Genomic DNA, 22,324 nt, shown 5'->3' on the forward strand with positions numbered 1-22,324 from the left:
CTCAAGAAAATAATTGTCCCGCAACTGAATCTAGTTGATGATCCCTGCTCTAGTCCATACATACTGGTTTACCTCTTATAACAGCCACATAAACAGTGCATTACACCATTAGGTTGTTCCATTAACTTACAGAGCCTCCTGTCTTTAGCTGGAGGTCAGAGGCCATTCATACATAGCCCCTTTGTAACAACGACATATGACAACTGATATTTGAAAGCCTTTTTTGATCAAGCTAAACTTGCTGTGAGGAAGTTCTGTTTTATACATGCTGTATTAAAACATTTAATAGAATGGAAGTGAATGCAGTCCACCCATTGATGGAAATGTGGCTTTGGTTTCACCTCTCAAGAAGCATAATATATACAGTAACTCATCACACATGTGGACATTATGTGAAATCAAATAGGCTCCAATGTTATACTCCTATCCTAAAGTGTTGATACCTAATACTACTCAACATGAGCACCCACAGTTTACCCACGATAAATAGTTGTGGAGCCTCCTGCTTTTTCTTAGGCTTTCATTGTGTACCCAGCCTAGTTTCGTCACACCTATTCCCACTAATTCCCAGTAATACTGTATGTGCATGTCGCCAAGGTAAATCAGATTAAAAAGGAGTACGATTCATGAGGGCATGGAAGTAATCCTGGAGAGAGAGGCATGTGTCACAGTATTCAACCCAGGGCGGCTTTCCTGGAGTTGGAATTGATTTGATGTGCACTCAGTTCCCCTCTAATGCACTTAATAGTTTCCAGTGTGTGGCAGGCAGCCATCCTCTCCCCGAATTTCCTTCGCTCTGTATATGAATACAATCCTGCCGAAAGAAAAAAAGATAGGAAATCCAATTTGAAATGAGTATTTACCTGGCCTTCGCTGTCGTACGCCGCACAGTGTCTCGATATTGTCTTCTCATTGCATTGTCAGGAAATGGAGAGAGAAAAAAAGATAAACTTTCAAAGGCTTTTGTAAACAAACCCTCCGGTGAGAGGAGAAGAGAGGAAGAAAGAAAGTATATTTCTTCTTTTGCTGGCATCTATTAACTTTTAATTGCATTGTGCGTTCTGGTGATAGATGTGGGGGGAAGTGTCTGAGCTTGTCCTTCACACAGAGATAACATGAAGGCAGGTTAATTATCTATAGAGGAAACAAGGAAAATAGTCTTCTTTTTGTTCTAAGGCAACAGACTGTATATTGGCTACTGCAATCAATGCTCTTTTCATGTCCTATTTTTGGAACCAGATGGAATCTGAAGAGGCAGAATATCCGTAAATCAACAGAATTGGTTAAATCAAATCGTATATTCATAGCTAACTTCATTGAAAAGAAAAATACACAGCAGACTATCCGGCCCTACTGTCTAATGCAATTTTTTTTGTGGTTTTCCTGTTTGTAGGTTTCAGCAACCGACCCAGACCAGGAGGCAGACCAGAGCGCCCTGCGATACTCACTCCACGGCCAGGGAGCCGGCAGCGAGTTCACCATCGATGAGCGTACGGGCCGCATCTACGCCCAACACCGTTTGGACCGTGAGGAGCGCCCAGCCTGGCGTTTCCTGGTCCTGGCCACCGATGAAGGAGGAGCGGGACTCACTGGCTTTGCTGACGTCCTTTTGGAAGTTCATGACATCAATGACAACGCACCAGTCTTCCCATGTCCGGCGCCAGACTCTTCAGGCTGCTTTGTTGGCCACGTGCCTGAGAACTCTCCCGCCGACACCTCAGTGATGGAGATGAGGGCCACGGATTTAGATGACCCCAAGGCCGGGAAGAACGCCATACTGACCTACCGCATCGTACAAAACGTTCGCAACGAGATCAACCTCAATCTGTTCTCCATCAACCCTTCAACTGGAACCATCAGTACAGTTCTACGGTCTCTGGACCGTGAGGCGGAGGACCGCTATCTGGTTGTGGTTGAGGCCAGGGATGGTGGGGGCTTGTCCGGGACTGGAACGGCTACTATCATGGTATCAGATGTGAATGACCATCCACCAGTCTTCACCCAGAGGGTCTACACTGCCCAGGTTTGTTCACCTGCTCAAAACACACATGTTCCCCCCAACACTGTTGCTCTGTAATATGTTTGATGAGTATTTTGTTATCAATATTTTCATGTAATTTTTTATCAACATTAATAGGTGACAGAGGACCTAGAGATAAACAGCGAGGTACTGGCAGTCTCCGCCAGCGATGGCGACCAGGGTGAGAACGCAGTGGTCACTTTCAGCATCGTCGGAGGTGACGAGGACAGGAAGTTCTTTGTGGAGACGGACAAGGCGAACCGGCGTGGTGTGGTGCGGCTGAAGAAGAAGATGGACTTTGAAAAGCCCCACGAGAGAACGTTCAACTTGACTTTGAAGGCAGAAGATGCAGACTTCTTCAGCCTGGCATACTGCCTGGTTCAGGTGGAGGATTCCAACGACCACGCACCCATCTTCTTCCCACAGTTCTATGAGGCTCCTGCCATGTCTGAGGACGTGTCTGTTGGCACCATTGTGGCTCAAGTCACCGCTGCCGATCTGGACTCAGGACTAAATGGCCGCTTCTCCTACAGCATTGCCAAAGAGTCTGACCCCAACGGGCAGTTCCTGGTGGACCAGTCAGGCTGGGTGGTAGTGGCAGACTCTCTGGACCGGGAAATGGTATCCCAGCACAGACTCATGGTCCTGGCCACCGACACGGGCATCCCGCCACTCACCGGCACCGCCATCGTCATGGTTACTGTACTGGACGTCAATGACAACGGGCCGGAGTTTGAGGTGCCCTATAAGCCCATTGTGTGGGAAAACATGGCTGCCCCCCAGGCGGTGAGAATAAACGATACATCCCTGCTTCTCCACGCAGCCGACCGCGACTCCTCACCCAATGGTGGGCCATTTTCCATCCGTCTCCTGATGTTAACCTCCGATGCTACCAATTTCAACCTGACTGACCTGCGCAACGGTAGCGCTGCACTGACTACCCTGCGAACCTTTGACCGTGAACGCCAGAAGGAGTACCGCCTTCCCATTCTCATGATTGACAGCGGCTCTCCCCCAATGAGCTCAACCAGCACACTGACGGTTGTCATCGGCGACAGGAATGACCACGCCCACTCTCCGGGCCACACAGACTTCTTTGTGTACAGCTACCAGGGTATGTTTTTCCAGTATTCTGCTGATGTTGTTACAACACTACATGTCACAGTTGAATGTGTATGGCCTCTTGAAGCCCCACATCACTTATTTAGAATTTCAGGCCATCTGTCAGCTTGCTGTTACTGCTGGAAAAACTCTGGTTTTCTATAATGTATTTTTTGTACATTCTCTGTAGGTGTTTTGCCAGATGAAAGTACATTAACCCTCTAATAAGAATTCCTCATGTATTTCCAAAATGCCATGAAGCAAACAATTTACTTAAGCTTAAGTCCCGGCTTTGATAGGCATATAAACAGGAGCCATTACATGTTTTATTTTATTTCATGCCTAAGGGGATTACAGCACTCCATTTAGCTTTTTGGAGGGGAAACGGGAGCTAACATGCTAATGTGTGCACTTCCCCTGCTGTGTCTTCAAAACCGTGTCCATATGTGCTAACGAGGTGACGCTCTCCAACTTATCTTCTCCCCTCCTCCTCCTCCTCCCCTCCTCCTCCTCCTCTCTCTTTTTTTCTTTCTCTCACTCTGAGAGCTTTAGGTGTACCACAGGGTGGTGTTGTCTTCCCGCACCTAATTCTGAGTTTTCCCCCGTAGGTGTTCTCCCCACAACAGTGCTTGGACAGGTTCAATCCCCTGACCTTGATGACTGGAGCGAAAAGGTTTACAGATTCAAAGGCAAACCCCCCAGGTACTTTGATCTCCTCACTAAAGTTGGAATGAACCCCGGCCACAGTGAGGAAAAGAGAATACGACAAAAAGAGTGTACAAAAAGAGGGGAGAAAAGTGTGGGATTGAAAGAGAGAGACAGAATGTAAAAGGAGAGAAAGATAAATGTTAGGGGAAGGAGAAAAGGCCGTGTGAGAGAAACATAGAAAGTAGAAATAGATTGGAAGAGAGAGAGAAAGGGAGATATGAATTGTCAGGAGCACCATTATTAATACTTCATAAAGAATTGTATTGAAAATTCTCAGTGAAGCGAGGAACGACGCTCTGGTTTTGTTTGATGGGTGCGCAATGTTTGGTGTGCACTGAAAAGAAGCTGATTACGCTGCTCGCACCTCTCCCTCTAATGAAACACCTGTAATTGTAACGGCGTTCTTTGTTTGTCGAAAGAAAGTCGGACCGAAATGCAGCGTGGTGGTTACTCATGTCTTTAATAAATGAAGAGCGATACATGAAATAACTGATACAAATACAAAACAACAAAACAAAACGTGAAAACCTAATTACAGCCTATCTGGTGAAACTACACAGAGACAGGAACAATCACCCACGAAATACAAAGCGAAACCCAGGCTACCTAAATACGGTTCCCAATCAGAGACAACGAGAATCTCCTGACTCTGATTGAGAACCGCCTCAGGCAGCCAAGCCCATACAACACCCCTACTCAGCCGCAATCCCAATAACCACAAAACCCCAATACGAAATACAACAAAACAAACCCATGTCACACCCTGGCCTGACCAAACAATCAACGAAAACACAAAACACTAAGACCAAGGCGTGACCCCCTAAGGTGCGGACTCCCGGACGCACCTCAAAACCATAGGGAGGGTCCGGGTGGGCGTTTGTCCATGGTGGCGGTTCCGGCTCGGGACGTGGACCCCACTCCATTAAAGTCATAGTTCCTCCCCTTCGCGTCCCGGGATAATCCACCCTCGCCGCCGACCATGGCCTAATAGTCCTCACCCAGAACCCCACTGAACTGAGGAGCAGCTCGTGACTGAGGGGCAGCTCGGGACTGAGGGGCAGCTCGGGACTGAGGGGCAGCTCGGGACTGAGGGGCAGCCCGGAACTGAGGGGCAGCCCTGGACTGAGGGGAAGCCCAGTACTGAGAGAAAGCCCAGTACTGAGAGGAAGCCCAGTACTGAGAGGAAGCACAGTACTGAGATGAAGCTCAGGCAGGTAGTAGGCTCCGGTAGATCCTGGCTGGCTGGCGGATCTGGAAGATTCTGGTTGACTAGCAGATCTGGAAGATTCTGGTTGACTGGCAGATCTAGCTGCTCTATGCAGACTGGCAGATCTGGAAGAGACTGGTTGACTGGCAGATCTGGAAGAATCTGGTTGACTGGCAGATCTAGAAGATCATGGCTGACTGGCGGATCTAGCTGCTCTATGCAGACTGGCAGCTCTTTGCAGACTGACAGCTCTGGCTGCTTCATGCAGACTGACAGCTCTGGCTGCTTCATGCAGACTGACAGCTCTGACTGCTCCATGCAGGATGACAGCTCTGACTGCTTCATACAGACTGACAGCTCTGGCTGCCTCATACAGACTGACAGCTCTGACTGCTCCATGCAGGCTGACAGCACCCTGCAGACTGACAGCTCCTTGCAGACTGGCAGATCTTTGCAGACTGACAGCTCTTTGCAGACTGACAGCTCTGGCTGCTTCATGCAGACTGACAGCTCTGGCTGCTTCATGCAGACTGACAGCTCTGGCTGCTTCATGCAGACTGACAGCTCAGGCTGCTCTGAACAGGCAGGAGGCTCCGGCAGCGCTGTAGAGGAGGAAGGCTCTGATAGCGCTGAACAGGCGGGAGACTCCGACAGCGCAGGAGAGGAGAAAGGCTCTGATAGCGCTGAACAGACAGGAGACTCCAGCAGCGCTGTAGAGGAGGAAGGCTCTGATAGCGCTGAACAGGCGGGAGACTCCGACAGCGCAGGAGGGAAGGAAGGCTCTGATAGCGCTGAACAGGCGAGGCGCACTGAAGGCCTGGTGCGTGGTGCTGGCACTGATGGTACTGGGCCGAGGACACGCACAGGAAGCCTGTTGCGGGGAGCTGCTACCGGAGGACTGGTGTGTGGAGGTGGCTCTGGATAGACCGGACCGTGCAGGCGCACTGGAGCTCTTGAGCACCGAGCCTGCCCAACCTTACCTGGCTCGATGCCCACTCTAGCCCGGCCAATACGAAGGGCTGGTATGAACCGTACCGGGCTATGCACCCGCACTGGAAACACTGTGCGCTCCATAGCATAACACGGTGCCTGCCCGGTCTCTCTAGCCCCCCGGTAAGCACAGGGAGTTTGCGCAGGTCTCCTACCTGGCGTAGCCATACTCCCTGTAAGCCCCCCCCCCACAAGACATTTTTGGGGCTGATTCCCGGGCTTCCATCCACGTCGCCGTGCTGCCTCCTCATACCAGCGCCTCTCTGCTTTCTTCGCCTCTAGTTCCTCCTTGGGGCGGCGATATTCACCAGGCTGTGCCCAGGGTCCTTTTCCGTCCAGTTCTTCCTCCCATGTCCAATTCTCCAAGTGGTGCAGCCTCTCCCACTGCAGCTTCTTCTGTTGCCTCTCCTTTGGCTCCTGCCTGTTAACACGCTGCTCGGTCCGTGTGTGGTGGGTGATTCTGTAGCGGCGTTCTTCGTTTGTCGAAAGAAAGTCGGACCGAAATGCAGCGTGGTGGTTACTCATGTCTTTAATAAATGAAGAGCGATACATGAAATAACTGATACAAATACAAAACAACAAAACGGAACGTGAAAACCTAATTACAGCCTATCTGGTGAAACTACACAGAGACAGGAACAATCACCCACGAAATACAAAGCGAAACCCAGGCTACCTAAATACGGTTCCCAATCAGAGACAACGAGAATCACCTGACTCTGATTGAGAACCGCCTCAGGAAGCCAAGCCCATACAACACCCCTACTCAGCCGCAATCCCAATAACCACAAAACCTCAATACGAAATACAACAAAACAAACCCATGTCACACCCTGGCCTGACCAAACAATCAACAAGAACACAAAACACTAAGACCAAGGCGTGACAGTAATCTGGAGAACTAGTAAGCACATGAAAAGATGACAAGGAACGACAGAGAGAGAGAGAAAGTGAGCAAGAAAGAGCCATAACCATGTTGAATCCCCAGTCAGCAGATCCCAATGCGTCTCGAAGGACCAAACTATATGGATCATTTCATTATACCTACCAGCCATCCCTGTAGATGATGATTTGAAGCCTATTTGTTTTCTGTCTCCAAAGTGCTGTGTTGCATGTTTGCCCCGGCTAGCTCTGCAAACAGGGATTCGTTAATGTATTACATTAACCTGTTAACCTGGTCTCCCGGGGAGAGAAGACATAACACACATCTCTCTCCAGCTCAGCACCTCTTCGATTGGGCCAGCGGGTTTAATGTTCTTATGGCTCAGTTGATTACCTCGTTTGGCCTGACTTCTGAAGGTCACGGGCCATGCATAGCCAGAATTTACTGTTATGTAAGAGAGAGCTACGGCACCTTTTCAAACCTCTTTTCAAATCAAATTCAATTGAATTAGTCACATGCGCCGAATACAACAGGTGTAGTAGACCTTACAGTGAAACGCTTACTTACGAGCCCCTAACCGACAGAGCTGTTTCAAAAAATCCGGAATAAGAATAACAGATAAAAGTAACAAGTAATTCAAGAGGAGCAGTAAGAAATAACAACATATACAGGAGGGTGGCAGTACAGAGTCAGTGTGGGGGGGCACCGGTTAGTGGAGGTAGTATGTACATGTAGGTAGAGTTCATTCAAGAGGAGCAGTAAGAAATAACAACATATACAGGAGGGTGGGAGGTAGTATGTACAGAGTCAGTGAAATAACAACATATACAGGGGGTGGCACTGGTTAGTGGAGGTAGTATGTACATGTAGGTAGAGTTCATTCAAGAGGAGCAGTAAGAAATAACAACATATACAGGAGGGTGGCAGTACAGAGTCAGTGTGGGGGGCACCGGTTAGTGGAGGTAGTATGTACATGTAGGTAGAGTTCATTCAAGTGACTCTGCATAGATGACAACATAAATTGGCAGTGGTGTGGAGAGGGGAGGGGGCAATGTGAATAGTCTGGGTAGACATGTTTGATCGTGGGCCAGTGTGTGAGGGTACTTACCCTGGTGTGCCATCAAACAATGTGATGCTAAAACAATAATGCAGCCATAAACATGTGTATGTTGCTCCAGTTGTACAAAGGCTCTATAGAGCTGAGCTTACATACTGTACTGCTTCTTTCTTTGTCCACATGGGCATTCCCTACTCTTAGAAATGCCCCCCCCCCCTCCTCCATCTTCAGTAGAGACGGAAGCTTCAAAAACAGAGACATTCTGAAAGACATCAGATGAACTCCTTGGCATTGACCTCTAACTTGAGAGATGAGGAGAGAGTGAGGTAGATGGAGATAGTCACAGCAGAACCATCATCATTCCCTTGTCATGATCTGAGCCAGTGATAAGGACCAGAGTGGACAGGGGCCAAGGAAATAGAGGGATGATAGATGGAAGGGGAGAGAAGATATGAGTAGATAGCTGGGAAGGAGAAGAGTCACTGTAATAGAGGGAACAAGGACATGTGAGTAAGAAAAGTTAGAGAAGTGAGAAGTAGACTTTAGGAGCAGGAGAGGATAGAAAGTTCTGCAGTATTAACATGGGGCTTAGGTCGGGCTGGTGGGGTTAGTGTAGTGAGAAGGTGTCTAAGGGGAGTAGACAGAGAGACGTAGAAGGAACCCAAGAGGCTGGGAAAAGGTTTTTGATAGAGTGAACACTGAACTGGGTATGCAGGGAATAGAGAAATGGAGTTAACAGGGGGCTAGGTGGGAGGAGGGAGGGGTGTTGGTAGAGTGGAGGAGAGGTAGGGAAGAGGGGGTTGCATTGATACTGATAGTGAAGCCATCTATAATGCATGTGGCTGTCTCCCTGGACAGTTCAGTGTTTTAATGTGAGATGGTGAGCATGGAGGGAGGCCAGGGATAGTCCTGCATGGATGAACACCGGGGGGGACTACTGCTGATCTCTCTTACTCTCTGTTCTCACCCCCCCCCCCCCCCCTCTCTTTTACTTCTATGCCCACTACCTCCCTTTTCTCTCGATCTTCTTCCATTTCTCTCTCCCTCTATCTCGCTCTCTCCCTCCATCTCCTCCTCCCTCCTCCCTCTCTCAGCGGGTTGTTCAGTCTGAACCACAACTCAGGCCAGTTGATTATCAGAGAGGGGGCCCCTGTGCCGGTGGGTTCCTACAGCCTCGAGGTGCGTGTCTCCGACAAGACCTGGCCCGACGTGACCTCCACTGCAGAGGTCGTCGTCATGGAGCTGGACGAGGAGGCGGTCCAGAACGCTGGCTCTTTGCGCCTGTCCAGTGAGTGTTTTGCACCCTAGTGTATCAGCCAACATTCTCACTTTTCACTCTTTTTCGTGGTCACTGACCACAGCCCATAAGGAGCTAATGCTGTCATAATGTTTCCATAGTAACCGTGTCACGTGTGATGACATGCATGCCAGAGTGCTGTGTGGCAGGTTTTCTTGTATCTAATAGGTCCCTACGGTCGAGGTTCATATCACCCCCAGACACCAGCTGAGCATTTACATACATCCAACTGATCTGTTCTATCATTACCTGTAGAACATTGGGCAGGGGAGTGTTTTGCAAGGAACATTCCACTTTGTGGTGTGTTGAACTACAAAATGATCAATTGAGTGTCCTGACCATTCAACCCCCCCCATCCTGTTGGGCAGACATCACAGTGGAACAGTTCTTCAGTAGTGCACCGGGTCAGGAGAGTTCTTTCTCCCGCCTGGGTCGTCTCCTCTCCGAGCTTCTCCAGACCGACCGGGACAACGTCCACGTCTTCTCTGTCGCCAATGGCAACCGCCAGGGTGAGAACGAGATCAACGTGTGGTTCGCCGCCCATGGCTCGCCGTACTACAAGGCAGAGAAACTCCACGGCAATGTGATGGCGCATAAAGCTAAGGTAAAGACGGGATACACACTAAGTCTCTCATATAAGAGTCTGAATACGCATAAAGCTAAGGTAAAGACGGGATACACACTAAGTCTCTCATATAAGAGTCTGAATACGCATAAAGCTAAGGTAAAGACGGGATACACACTAAGTCTCTCATATAAGAGTCTGAATACGCATAAAGCTAAGGTAAAGACGGGATACACACTAAGTCTCTCATATAAGAGTCTGAATACGCATAAAGCTAAGGTAAAGACGGGATACACACTAAGTCTCTCATATAAGAGTCTGAATACGCATAAAGCTAAGGTAAAGACGGGATACACACTAAGTCTCTCATATAAGAGTCTGAATACGCATAAAGCTAAGGTAAAGACGGGATACACACTAAGTCTCTCATATAAGAGTCTGAATACGCATAAAGCTAAGGTAAAGACGGGATACACACTAAGTCTCTCATATAAGAGTCTGAATACGCATAAAGCTAAGGTAAAGACGGGATACACACTAAGTCTCTCATATAAGAGTCTGAATACGCATAAAGCTAAGGTAAAGACGGGATACACACTAAGTCTCTCATATAAGAGTCTGAATACGCATAAAGCTAAGGTAAAGACGGGATACACACTAAGTCTCTCATATAAGAGTCTGAATACGCATAAAGCTTCACACTAGACAACGTTACAAACATTCACACTATCTCACACACAGTGATGCACTACTAAAAATAAACTCACACACACTTAAACACCCACATTGACACCATGCTCAACAACATACATATTTCATCACTCACACGCGCACACATTTAAACTCTCACACACACTTAATCACACGCGCACAGCGGCGGTGTGTGTAAATCTTTCATATCCATTTAAGGCATGAGATAGCAGCTGGTGACCCAAGCTTGCGCCGGGGGAACAGAAAGGGAGAGAGATGGATGGAGAGAAAAAGAGGGATGACAGGAGAGAACGTCTGAGTCTTTATGAAGTCCTCACTCGTCCATAAATCCTAAACTGTTTTGTAGTGGGTGTTGCGCTGCCCAGAAGCAGTTGTTTATACACTGAGTGTGTGTCACTGACAGTTTTACTGCTGCCTGTTAAGCTTGGGTGGAGCTGGTGAGTTGCTTTTAAGCCATTGGAGTCAGATTGAGTTAGAATGAATTCATCCAGAGACATCACCTGGCTGTAAATTAAGACTAAATTAAGACTATGAAAGACTGATATGAAGATGATATCAAACCAATTTGATTTCGCTGACAGGCATTAGACTGACTCTCTCTTTCCCCCCCCCCCTCCTCTCTCAGTTGGAAGCAGCGCTGGGTGTGTCTATCTCCCAGGTGGGTATAGACGAGTGTCCCTACACAGACTGCAGTCAGTCGGGCGGCTGCAGCAGTGACGTCACCTTCAGCCTCACCCCCACAGCCCTCAGCTCCGGGAACACCTCTCTGGTGTCTGTCTCCGCCTCCTCTGAGGCACGCTGCGGCTGCAGGGCCAGAGAGAGCCTGCACCAGGCCTGCTCCTCCTACCCCCGCAACCCCTGCCTCAACGGAGGCACCTGTCAGGACAGCGAGTTGGGATACAGGTATAACGGCCAGAGACAGTTGGACCAAGAGCTCTCGCTGTTAGCATTAGCATTAGCATTAGAAATAACACATTCACAATGTTTCTCCCCTGCCGTTCAGGTGCAAGTGTCCACCCATGTTTGACGGGCCTGAGTGCCAGCAGACCAAGCACACCTTCCGCGGCCAGGGTTACGCCTGGTTCCCTCCCATCAGGCTTTGCTTTCAGAGCCACATCTCATTAGAGTTCATAACCGAGTCAGCCAATGGGCTGCTGCTCTACAACGGCCCTCTAGGCCCCGCCCAGGCCGGAGAGCAGGAGGACTACATCGCTCTGGGTAAGAACAGACAGCCTGAACAAAAACAACCACACCGTAGTGCAACCCACTTACTCCAACTTCCTACTTTCAACGTGTCTGGAAATTGATAGGTAAGCAATATGGGGATTGACTGACAACCAGCACTCTTGATCAAACCTCTAGTGAAGGTGGAATACTCATATCCTCATAAGCTTGCTTGCTTCTGAAGCTAAGCAGGGTTGGTCCTGGGCAGTTCCTGGATGGGAGACCAGATGCTGCTGGAAGTGGTGTTGGAGGGCCAGTAGGAGGCACTCTTTCCTCTTTCCTCTAAAAATTATCCCAATGCCCCAGACACTGCCCTGTGTAGGGTGCCGTCTTTCGGATGGGACGTTAAACGGGTGTCCTGACTCTCTAAGGTCATTAAAGATCCCCATGGCACTTATCGTAAGAGTAGGGGTGTTAACCCTGGTGTCCTGGCTAAATTCCCAATCTGGCCATCAAACCATCACGGTCACCTAATAATCCCCAGTTTACAATTGGCTCATTCATCCCCCTCCTCTCCCCTGTAACTATTCCCCAGGTCGTTGCTGCAAATGAGGACATGTTCTCAGTCAACTTACCTGGTAAAATAACAGGTTAAAAAATAAGCCTGCGTCATATTCAGGTCCCTATAAGCCATGTGGCTTTTATGTCAAGTCATGTCCCCCCTAATCCTAATGTCACATCCCAGTGGTTCTATATGTCCCTGAAAGATGAGTCCAGTTTGGCCTTTAGAAAGGCCTTACATACTCTGTTTGGTAGCCCCATCGCATTCATCTCTGTCATTATCGAGCTCCAAGTTCCCCGCTCCGGGGATAGCAAATCAAACATGGCTGCTGAATTGATTGCGGTGAAGCATTTTTCACTTGTTCTGCTCAACCGAGGAGCAGTGTAGAACACAGAGGTTGGTCAGGTCACACACCATGTAGTCATACACACTTTCACACACATACTGTTCATGCAACCTTAAGGCGGCTTACTCATCAATGTAACTCTGTATATTGGTGAGTCAGACAGTTTTAAGCGCTTGGTGGCTAGATTGGCTTGTTTCCAAGAATGTGTTTGTGAAAATGACTAGATTGATTGATGCAGAGTCAGAATATGTTTCCACTGTTATGTGATCTCAAGCCTCAAGGTGATTATGTCTCCTCATCCCTGTTTCCTGTCTCTCTTCCAGAATTGAGGAATGGCGTTCCGACCCTCAGCATCAGCCATGGATCAGGATCACTGACGCTGCAGCTCCCAGCGAGATCCACCGTCACGGACCGCCGATGGCACCGCCTGGACATCGTCAGTGACGGAAAGGTCCAGACATATTCCCAGAATGGTTGGGGATTGGGGAATAGCCGAAGGGGGAATCCTCATTGGGATGCTTACATTATGAACTGAGCTAGGACCTGACATTCTTGGTGGTGTTATATGATGTGTTTAATCCAGGCAGTTCAACTGATCCTAGACCAGTGTTCGGGGGCAGTGGTGAATGAGGTGGAGGGTCTAGTGGTCGAGGTGCTAGAGACAGACCAGTCTGGCTGCAAGGCTTCTGGAGAGACCCCTGGCAACCTGAGGTAAGAGGAGACAACTGTAGACCACTAGAATACTACAGACCACTGAAGACCACTACTGACCACCCATATTATGCACAAGCTAGCACTAGCTGGGTTTCTATCCAATTGGCGACAGATTTTCATGTGAATATTCTAAAATCAGCTAAACAAAAACTGATGACATAGTGCACATAAAAATATATTTTGCGGTCAAATTCCCACGTACTGAATACAAAAATACAAGTTAAATAGGTTTCGATCGTATTTTAAACTCTACTGATAGTTTTCCTTCAAAAAATGTTTTTGTTATATAGCGAGTGTGCCCACTCTGGTATTGGCATGTGCGCTCTAGCCAATAGCGCTATCTGCACGCTGTTAACTAGAGAGCACATATAGCCTACATGATGAGATTATTATTGTCACGTTCTGACCTTTATTTCCTTTGTTTTGTCTTTATTTAGTTGGTCAGGGCGTGAGTTGGGGTGGGCAGTCTATGTTTTGTGTTTCTATGTTTGGTTTTTTTGTTCGGCCTAGTATGGTTCTCAATCAGAGGCAGGTGTCGTTAGTTGTCTCTGATTGAGAATCATACTTAGGTAGCCTGGGTTTCACTGTTGGTTTGTGGGTGTTTGTTTCCTGTGTCAGTGCCACACGGGACTGTTTCATTTATATTCACGTTGTTATTTTGTATTGTGTCATGTTCAGTTTATACTATTAAAACATGGACACTTACCACGCTGCGTTTTGGTCAGATCCTTGCTACACCTCTTCAGATGAGGAGGAAATCTGTCGTTACAATTATTATGGACAAAAGAGCGTGATTATTTGTCAATTGGCAGCAAAGCATCGATCATCATGTCACCAAGAATAAGACCCTGGATATTTATTGAAAGGAGCATTAAACTCATCATTGTGAACTTTCACCACCCTGTGAAGTTCATCACCAACCCATTTCATCTGTAGCCTAATAAACTGCATGCTTTCTCAACGAGTCGTAGTGGGAGGACTACAAAACATGTCATCGCGTGACTCCAAGTTTACTTCAATATAATGATTTATTATATTAATATTTGTGCATAAAAGCGTTTTTATCGACATTTCTCGTATAATTAATTTTACCGACACATAAAGCTTTTTTTTTTTTTTTGTCGACATTTGGAAAGTCTACCGAAAAATGTTTCCATCAGGCCTGTCATGACATTTTTGATCCATCATGTACTATGCTTGTGAAAAATGTTGGATGGAAACCAATCTCCCTCCTCCCCATTCCAGGTTCTTGAATGTGAACCAGCCTCTCCAGCTGGGTGGGGTGAAGGTGACCTCCACACACAGACGCTACAAAGCTTTCACTGGCTGCTTCAGGAACCTGGTGGTTGATAGCAAGGTAACCTCTCTACCCTAACCTCTCTCTTCCCCCCCCCTCCCTTGCTTTCTCTTTCTTTCTCTCCCTCTGCATTAAAGTCACACATCCTCCTCTTCCTCCATCACCTTTTATTTCCCACTTCTCTAGTAGTTCTATCCTCTCTTCCTCACTGTCACAGTGTTTTCATGCTCCCCGTCAGAGTGACAGAGCTGTCTATCCGATCAGACTGATAGTGACAGGTTTATGAACAGAGCTGAGAGGAGACGGAGACTGGCAGCTGTATTAATATACCTGGGAAGAAGAGATGCTTTTTAAAAGTCTGTTTACTCTATGGGGTTGTCAATATTCATTTGTTTGTGAGTGGGTTTTTCCTACAGTGTTTTGAGAGGCAGTGTATGTGTCTTCCAGTTGGGAGAGTGTTAGCTTCTCTGTCTCTTTTGCGACTTGTGTGTGGGAGCGAGTAAATCTCTTTGTGTCTTCTATTGGCACTGGCTGAGAGTGCCGGGGGAGAGAGTTGGCCAGACGGTCGATTGAGCACAGCTTATGAACTGAGGCCAAAAAACGATTTCAAAGTCCAAATAAGAAATAAATTAAAAGAACATCTCCTCCATAAACTATTCCTGAAAGCAGATTAGCTTGTGTGGTTTTGCGTCACTACTGGGAAATTTGAAAGGGAGGGAACACGGGAATGGAGTGGTGGCCATTTTGGCTCAGACGGTTGACAGTTGACCATATACAGTCCTATGTTTGACATGAAAGTTAGGGGAGAGGAGCACAGCAGGACAGCATGAGTGATAACCATTTTGGATCAGACAGTTGACTATATACAGCAACAGTAATACCCATTTTGACTCTGGAAGTTGAACATATAAAGCCCTATTTGACATGAGGTGTGAAATGAGAGCATCACAGGGCATCAATGACATCCATGACATCCATATACATCTCTCTCTGGAGGTGTATGACCTGGGAATTCCGGGGGAGAGCTTGGATAGTTCCCCGGGCTGTGGCCTGACAGACGGGGTGTGTGTGACAGCAAGTGGACCCTCCTGTGGCGTCCACGGAACCTGCCTAGGCGAGTGGGGCTCCTTCAGCTGTGACTGTCACCCCGGGTACAGTGGGCACAAGTGTGACAACGGTAGGTGACTTTTCTGGTGGACTGGTTCTTCACAGCAGTATTTTGGTGTGTGAATGTTGGGGCGGCAGGGTAGCCTAGTGGTTAGAGCGTTGGACTAGTAACCGCAAGGTTAAACCCCCGAGCTGACAAATCTGTCGTTCTGCCCCTGAACAGGCATTTAACCCACTGTTCCTAGGCCGTCATTGAAAATAAGAATTTGTTCTTAACTGACTTGCCTAGTTAAATAAAGGTAAAATAAAATAAAAAAATAATAATGTGTGTGTGAGAGATTATTAACCATATCGCCTCTCTCCCCTGTAGCTCTACCAGAGTGGTCCTTCGTCAGGGACAGTATGCTACGCTACCAGCTGAGGGGGGGAGGTAGCCCCCGTCGTACACACATCCAGCTCCTGCTCCGCACGCGCTCCACCACTGGCACACTGCTCTCCATGACATCCCGCGATGCCAACGAGTACATCATCCTGGAGGTCAGTGCCCTGCTGTGACATCACTCACAGGATCCAATTTGGTCAATTGGAAAGTGAAAAGTGGCTACATTTGCTGATGTCCTCTCTCAGATCGTAGACGGCCACCTGTCGGTGCATGCCAACCTGGGCGACGGTGCCCACTCCCTCCACCTGGCCAGCCAGCGAGTCGACGGGGGCCAGTGGGTCCTCGCCAGCTTGCATCGTCACGACAACCTCTTCACGCTGCGCCTGGAGCAGGGTGGTGGCTCGCGGGAGGTCAGGGCCTGGATGGGGAACAGGCGGGAGATTGTAGTGCACCCCTCCAGTGTGCTGCTGGGAAATGGACCAACCCCGGGACAATCTGCTGACTTCCTGGGTAAGATTGTCTCCTCTTCTGTCCTTTCCATGTTTTCTCTACTGATTCTCTCTTCTTTCTCCTCTGTCTCCTCTTTGTCTGAATCTATTCTCCTGTCTCATTTCATCCTCTCTTCTCATCATTTCACCTCATCCTTTCTCTACTCCTCCCCTCCTCTCTACTGTAATGAGCTCCTCCCTCCTTGTCTCTCCCTGGGTGTGTCTGCCCTCTACCTCTCAGTGTGGGTATCTTTGGCTGGGTCAATAAGCCACAGGTCCATGTCAAGGAATGACTGATCTTTCTTTCCTCATTTTGTTCTATCTTATTTACTCAATCTTTCCCTTTTTTCCCTTTATTTTACTTTACCGAGGTAAATACATTTCTTAGAAACAGCAATTACAAAAAACAGTTCTCTGATTCACTCTGATTATCTGTAAGAATGTTATCCTATTAGTATTTGTCAGTCATTAAGTCTCTCTGCCTCTCTCGCTTGCAGGCTGCTTGCGCGATGTGAGGCTGAACGGCCACTCCCTCCCTCTGGATGGTCAAAGTACAGAGTTCAGTACAGTGTTGGAGCGGAGGGGGGTGACCTCCGGCTGTCACTCAGACGCCTGCAGTGCCAAGCCCTGCCGCAACCCCCTCTACTGTGTGGACCTGTGGAGGAAACACCAGTGCAGGTGTGTGAGGCTGGCTCCACACACACACACACATTTAAACACGTACAAGCACTCTCTCACACGCACGCACACAATCTTACACATGCTAAGGACACAGACATAGTTAAAAGAACAAACCTGTTCTCCGCCCTCTCCCAGGTGTCCAGGTGGGCAGGTGACGGTGACAGACGAGACATCAGGCCACCACCGCTGTGTACCCTCCCCGTGTGGACCCTCAGCCTGCCGTAACAGAGGCACCTGCCACGCCCTGACCCCCGACAGCTGGCAGTGCCGTTGCCCCGAGGGGTTCAGAGGTCAGCGGTGTGAGGTGGGCCAGATGAAAGCCCACCGTATGGCCGCCCTCAGCCCGGGCTCCATCCTGGTCATCAGCATGTGTCTGCTCGTCTTCTTCGGTAAATATGGGCGACTAAAACCCTCTCTTCACATGACCTTTCACCCTTCATATAGTGATCTGTTTTTATGGAACATTGAGCGTGCAACTTGTTATGGCTGCAATCCCAATACCGGATCGATATGACAACTACCAGTGAAAATAGAGGGCGCCATATTCAAAACACAGAAATCTCATAATTACAATTCCTAAAACATCTTATCTTATTTTATTATTTTAAAGGTAATCTTGTTGTTAATCCCACCAAAGGTTCCAATTTCAAATAGGCTTTTCAGCGAAAGCACTACAAACGATTGTTAGATCTCCACCAAACCACAATAAGCACAGCCATTTTCCAGCGAAATATAGCCTTCACAAAAAGCAGAAATAAAGATGAAATGAATCACTAACCTTGAATTATCTTCATCAGATGACACTCTTAGGACTTCATGGTACACAATACATGCATGTTTTGTTTGATAAAGTTCATATTTATATAAAAAAATCTGAGTTTACATTGGTTTATTAGATTCACTAGTTCCAAAAACATCAAGTGATTTTGCATAGCCACATCGTTTCAACAGAAATACTCATCATAAATGTAAATGAAAATACAAGTTATACACATGGAATTATAGATATACCTCTCCTTAATGCAACCACTGTGTCAGATTTCAAAAAAGGTTTACGGAAAAAGCAACACATGCAATAATCTGAGACAGCGCTCAGAACAGAAGCCAAATTAGCCGCCATGTTGGAGTCAACAGAAACCAGAAAATACATGATAAATGCTTCCTTACCTTTGATGAACTTCATCAGAATGCAGTCCTAGGAATCCCAGGTCCACAATAAATGCTTGATTTGTTCGAAAATGTCCGTTATTTATGTCCAATTAGCTACTTTGGTTAGTGCGTTTGGTAAACAATTCCAAAGTCACAAAGCGCGTCCACTATAACGTGACGAAATATCCAAAAGTTCCGTAACAGTCAGTAGAAACATGTCAAACGATGCACTGAATCAATCTTTAGAATGTTGTTTACATATATCTTGAATAACGTTCCAACCGGAGAATTAGAATGACTTCAGATGACCGGTGGAACGCAGGTCCTTCCCCTGTGAAAGCGCATAGTGAATGCATGGTCAACTCGTGGCAGTGGTGACTATTTCCTGTCATTCGAACCCCCTTTACATTAAAGTCATAAGACAAAGTTCTATTGACTGTTGACATCTAGTGGAAGGCGTAGGAAGTGAAAACTCATCCATATCTCGCTGTAATTTCAATGAGAGCTTGGTTGAAAATCTGCCACCCCCAGAAAAAAAAACAGGAAGTGGAATTTCTCAGGTTTTTGCCTGCTATATGAGTTCTGTTACACTCACAGACATAATTCAAACAGTTTTAGAAACTTCAGAGTGTTTTCTATACAATACTAATAATAATATGCAAATATTAGCAACTATGACTGAGGAGCAGACCGTTGAATATGGGCACCTCTGTGCACCTTTCATCCAAGCTACTCAATACTGCCCCTGTAGCCATAAGAAGTTAAAAGATCGAAAAAGTAGCCATTATAATGCTGTCCATTCGCAGCATTGATAAACACTATATAGATAGTTGTGTAACTAAAGTTGAAGTCGGAAGTTTACATACACTAAGGTTGGAGTCGTTAAAACTAGTTTTTCAACCACTCCACAAATTTCTTGTTAACCTCTTGCTCCTACCTGACACGCAGGCGTCACATCTAGACATCTGGAAATGCAAATGCACTACGCTAAATGCTAATAGTACTAGTTAAAACTCAAACGTTCATTAAAATACACATGCAGGGTATTGAATTAAAGCTACACTCGTTGTGAATCCAGGCAACAAGTCAGATTTTTAAAATGCTTTTCGGCGAAAGCATGAGAAGCTATTATCTGATAGCATTTAACACCCCAAAAGACCCGCAGGGGACGTAAACAAAATAATTAGCATAGTCGGCGCTACACAAACCGCACAAATAAAATAAACATTCATTACATTTGACCATCTTCTTTGTTGGCACTCCTAGATGTCCCATAATCACTATTGGGTCTTTTTTTTCGATTAAATCGGTCCATATATAGCCTAGATATCGATCTATGAAGACTGTGTGATAAACGGAAAAAAATAGCGTCTTATAATGTAACGTAATTTTTTTTCATTAAAAAAGTTGACGATAAACTTTCACAAAACACTTTGATATACTTTTGTAATGCAACTTTAGGTATTAGTAAACGTTAATAAGCGATCAAATTGATCACGAGGCGATGTATATTCTATAGGGGTACGTCTGGAAATAATGTCCGGGTAAATTTCAACCAAAATATCCGGTCCGAGACCTGAAGAAATGGGCTGTCTCTTCTTCGTTTGACCAAGAAACAAAGCCTAGGCAAATGACGACTGTTGACATCGTAAGGAAGCTGTAGGAATCGCAATCTCGGCTCCAGGTAATTTGCTTTCCCATAGACAATACATGCAAGTGGCGCATTGATATATTTTCCATTTTTCAGTGATCAGGTTTTCCTGCGCTTTTCGATGAAATGCACGTTCTGTTGTAGTCACAGCCGTGATTTAACCAGTTTTATAAACGTCTGAGTGTTTTCTATCCACACATACTAATCATATGCATATACTATATTCCTGGCATGAGCAGCAGGGCGCTGAAATGTTGCGCGATTTTTAACAGAATGTTCGAAGGGGGTAGGAGTAACAGGTTAACAACTATAGTTTTGGCAAGTCGGTTAGGACATCTACTTTCTGCATGACACAATTAATTTTTCCAAAAATTGTTTACAGACAGATTATTTTGCTTATTATTCACTGTATCACAGTTCCAGTGGATCAGAAGTACATATACTAAGTTGACTGTGCCTTTAACCAGCTTGGAAAATTCCAGAAAATGATGTCATGGCTTTAGACGATTCTGATAGGCTAATTAACATCATTTGAGTTAATTGGAGGTCTACCTGTGGATGTATTTCAAGGCCTACCTCCAAACTCAGTGCCTCTTTGCTTGACATCATGAGAAAATCAAAAGAAATCTGGTTCATCCTTGGGAGCAATTTCCAAACGCCTGAAGGTACCACGTTCATCTGTACAAACAATAGTACGCAAATATAAACACCATGAGACCACGCAGCCGTCATACCGTTCAGGAAGGAGACGCGTTCTGTCTCCTAGTGATGAACGTACTTTGGTGCGAAAAGTGCAAATCAATCCCAGAACAACAGCAAAGGACCTTGTGAGATGCTGGAGGAAACAGGTACAAAAGCATCTATATCCACAGTAAAACGAGTCCTATATTGGCATAACCTGAATGGCCGCTCAGCAAGGAAGAAGCCACTGCTCCAAAACCGCCATAAAAAAAAGCCAGACTACGTTTTGCAACTGCACATGGGGAGAAAGATTGTACTTACTGGAGAAATGTCCTCTGGTCTGATAAAACAAAAATATAACTGTTTGGCTATAATGACCATCGTTATGTTTGAACGAAAATGAGGAGGCTTGCAAACCGAAGAACAGCATCCCACGGGGGTGGCAGCATCAAGAGGGTACTTTGCTGCAGGAGGGACTGGTGCACTCCACAAAATAGATGGCATCATGAGGTAGGAAAAGTATGTGGATATATTGAAGCAACATCTCAAGACATCAATCAGAAAGTTAAAGCTTGGTCGCAAATGGGTCTTCCAAATTAACAACGGCACCAAGCATACTTCCAAAGTTGTGGCAAAATGGCTCAAGGACAACAAAATCAAGGTATTGGAGTGGCCATCACAAAGCCCTGACCTCAATCCTATAGAAAATTTGTGGGAAGAACTGAAAAAGTGTGTTCGAGCATGGAGGCCTACAAACCTGACTCAGTTACACCAGCTCTGTCAGGAATGGGCCAGAATTGACCTAACTTATTGTGGGAAGCTTGTGGAAGGCTACCCAAAACGTTTGTCCCAAGTTAAACCATTTAAAGGCAATGCTACCAAATACTAATTGAATTTATTCCACTGGGAATGTGATGAAAGAAATAAAAGCTGAAATAAATCATTCTCTCTACTATTATTCTGAGATTTCACATTCTTACAATAAAGTGGTGATCCTAACTGACCTAAGACACGGGATTTCTACTATGATGAAATGTCAGGAATTGTGAAAACCTTAGCCAAATACATTTAAACTCAGTTTATGTAAACTTCCGACTTTACATTTACATTTACATTTAAGTCATTTAGCAGACGCTCTTATCCAGAGCGACTTACAAATTGGTGCATTCACCTTATGACATCCAGTGGAACAGTCACTTTACAATAGTGCATCTAAAACTTAAGGGGGGGGGGGGTGAGAGAGATCATCCTATCCTAGGTATTCCTTAAAGAGGTGGGGTTTCAGGTGTCTCCGGAAGGTGGTGATTGACTCCGCTGTCCTGGCGTCGTGAGGGAGTTTGTTCCACCATTGGGGGGCCAGGGCAGCGAACAGACTTCAACTGTAGATGTATGTCGAAGCGAGGGCAGGGGAAATAGACTAGAGACTAGAGGGCCATTCAGTGATGTGACGGGTAGCGAGGTTTGCATGAGCCTCTGACGGGTATGGCTGTGTGATGTCAGACTGGCAGTGCCCCCCGAGGGCCCCTCTGTCAACGCTGACGGCCCTGATACACGACGTAGAGA

General features: G+C 46.6%; 1 protein-coding gene across 1 annotated transcript in view; it reads left to right on the forward strand.

The window, feature by feature from the left end:
* Positions 1 to 22,324, forward strand: part of LOC124006032 (neural-cadherin-like) — a 114,425-nt gene that overhangs the window by 88,138 nt on the left and 3,963 nt on the right. Inside the window, 15 exon segments of the mRNA XM_046315692.1 lie at positions 1,394 to 2,023; positions 2,138 to 3,134; positions 3,730 to 3,823; positions 9,061 to 9,254; positions 9,632 to 9,867; positions 11,165 to 11,442; positions 11,543 to 11,757; positions 12,935 to 13,062; positions 13,195 to 13,322; positions 14,571 to 14,682; positions 15,619 to 15,799; positions 16,100 to 16,266; positions 16,357 to 16,621; positions 17,097 to 17,277; positions 17,416 to 17,669. Of these exon segments, the coding sequence (XP_046171648.1) occupies positions 1,394 to 2,023; positions 2,138 to 3,134; positions 3,730 to 3,823; positions 9,061 to 9,254; positions 9,632 to 9,867; positions 11,165 to 11,442; positions 11,543 to 11,757; positions 12,935 to 13,062; positions 13,195 to 13,322; positions 14,571 to 14,682; positions 15,619 to 15,799; positions 16,100 to 16,266; positions 16,357 to 16,621; positions 17,097 to 17,277; positions 17,416 to 17,669 (4,060 nt within the window).

Source organism: Oncorhynchus gorbuscha, linkage group LG19 (assembly GCF_021184085.1).
Source record: "Oncorhynchus gorbuscha isolate QuinsamMale2020 ecotype Even-year linkage group LG19, OgorEven_v1.0, whole genome shotgun sequence".
Classification (NCBI taxonomy): domain Eukaryota; kingdom Metazoa; phylum Chordata; class Actinopteri; order Salmoniformes; family Salmonidae; genus Oncorhynchus; species Oncorhynchus gorbuscha.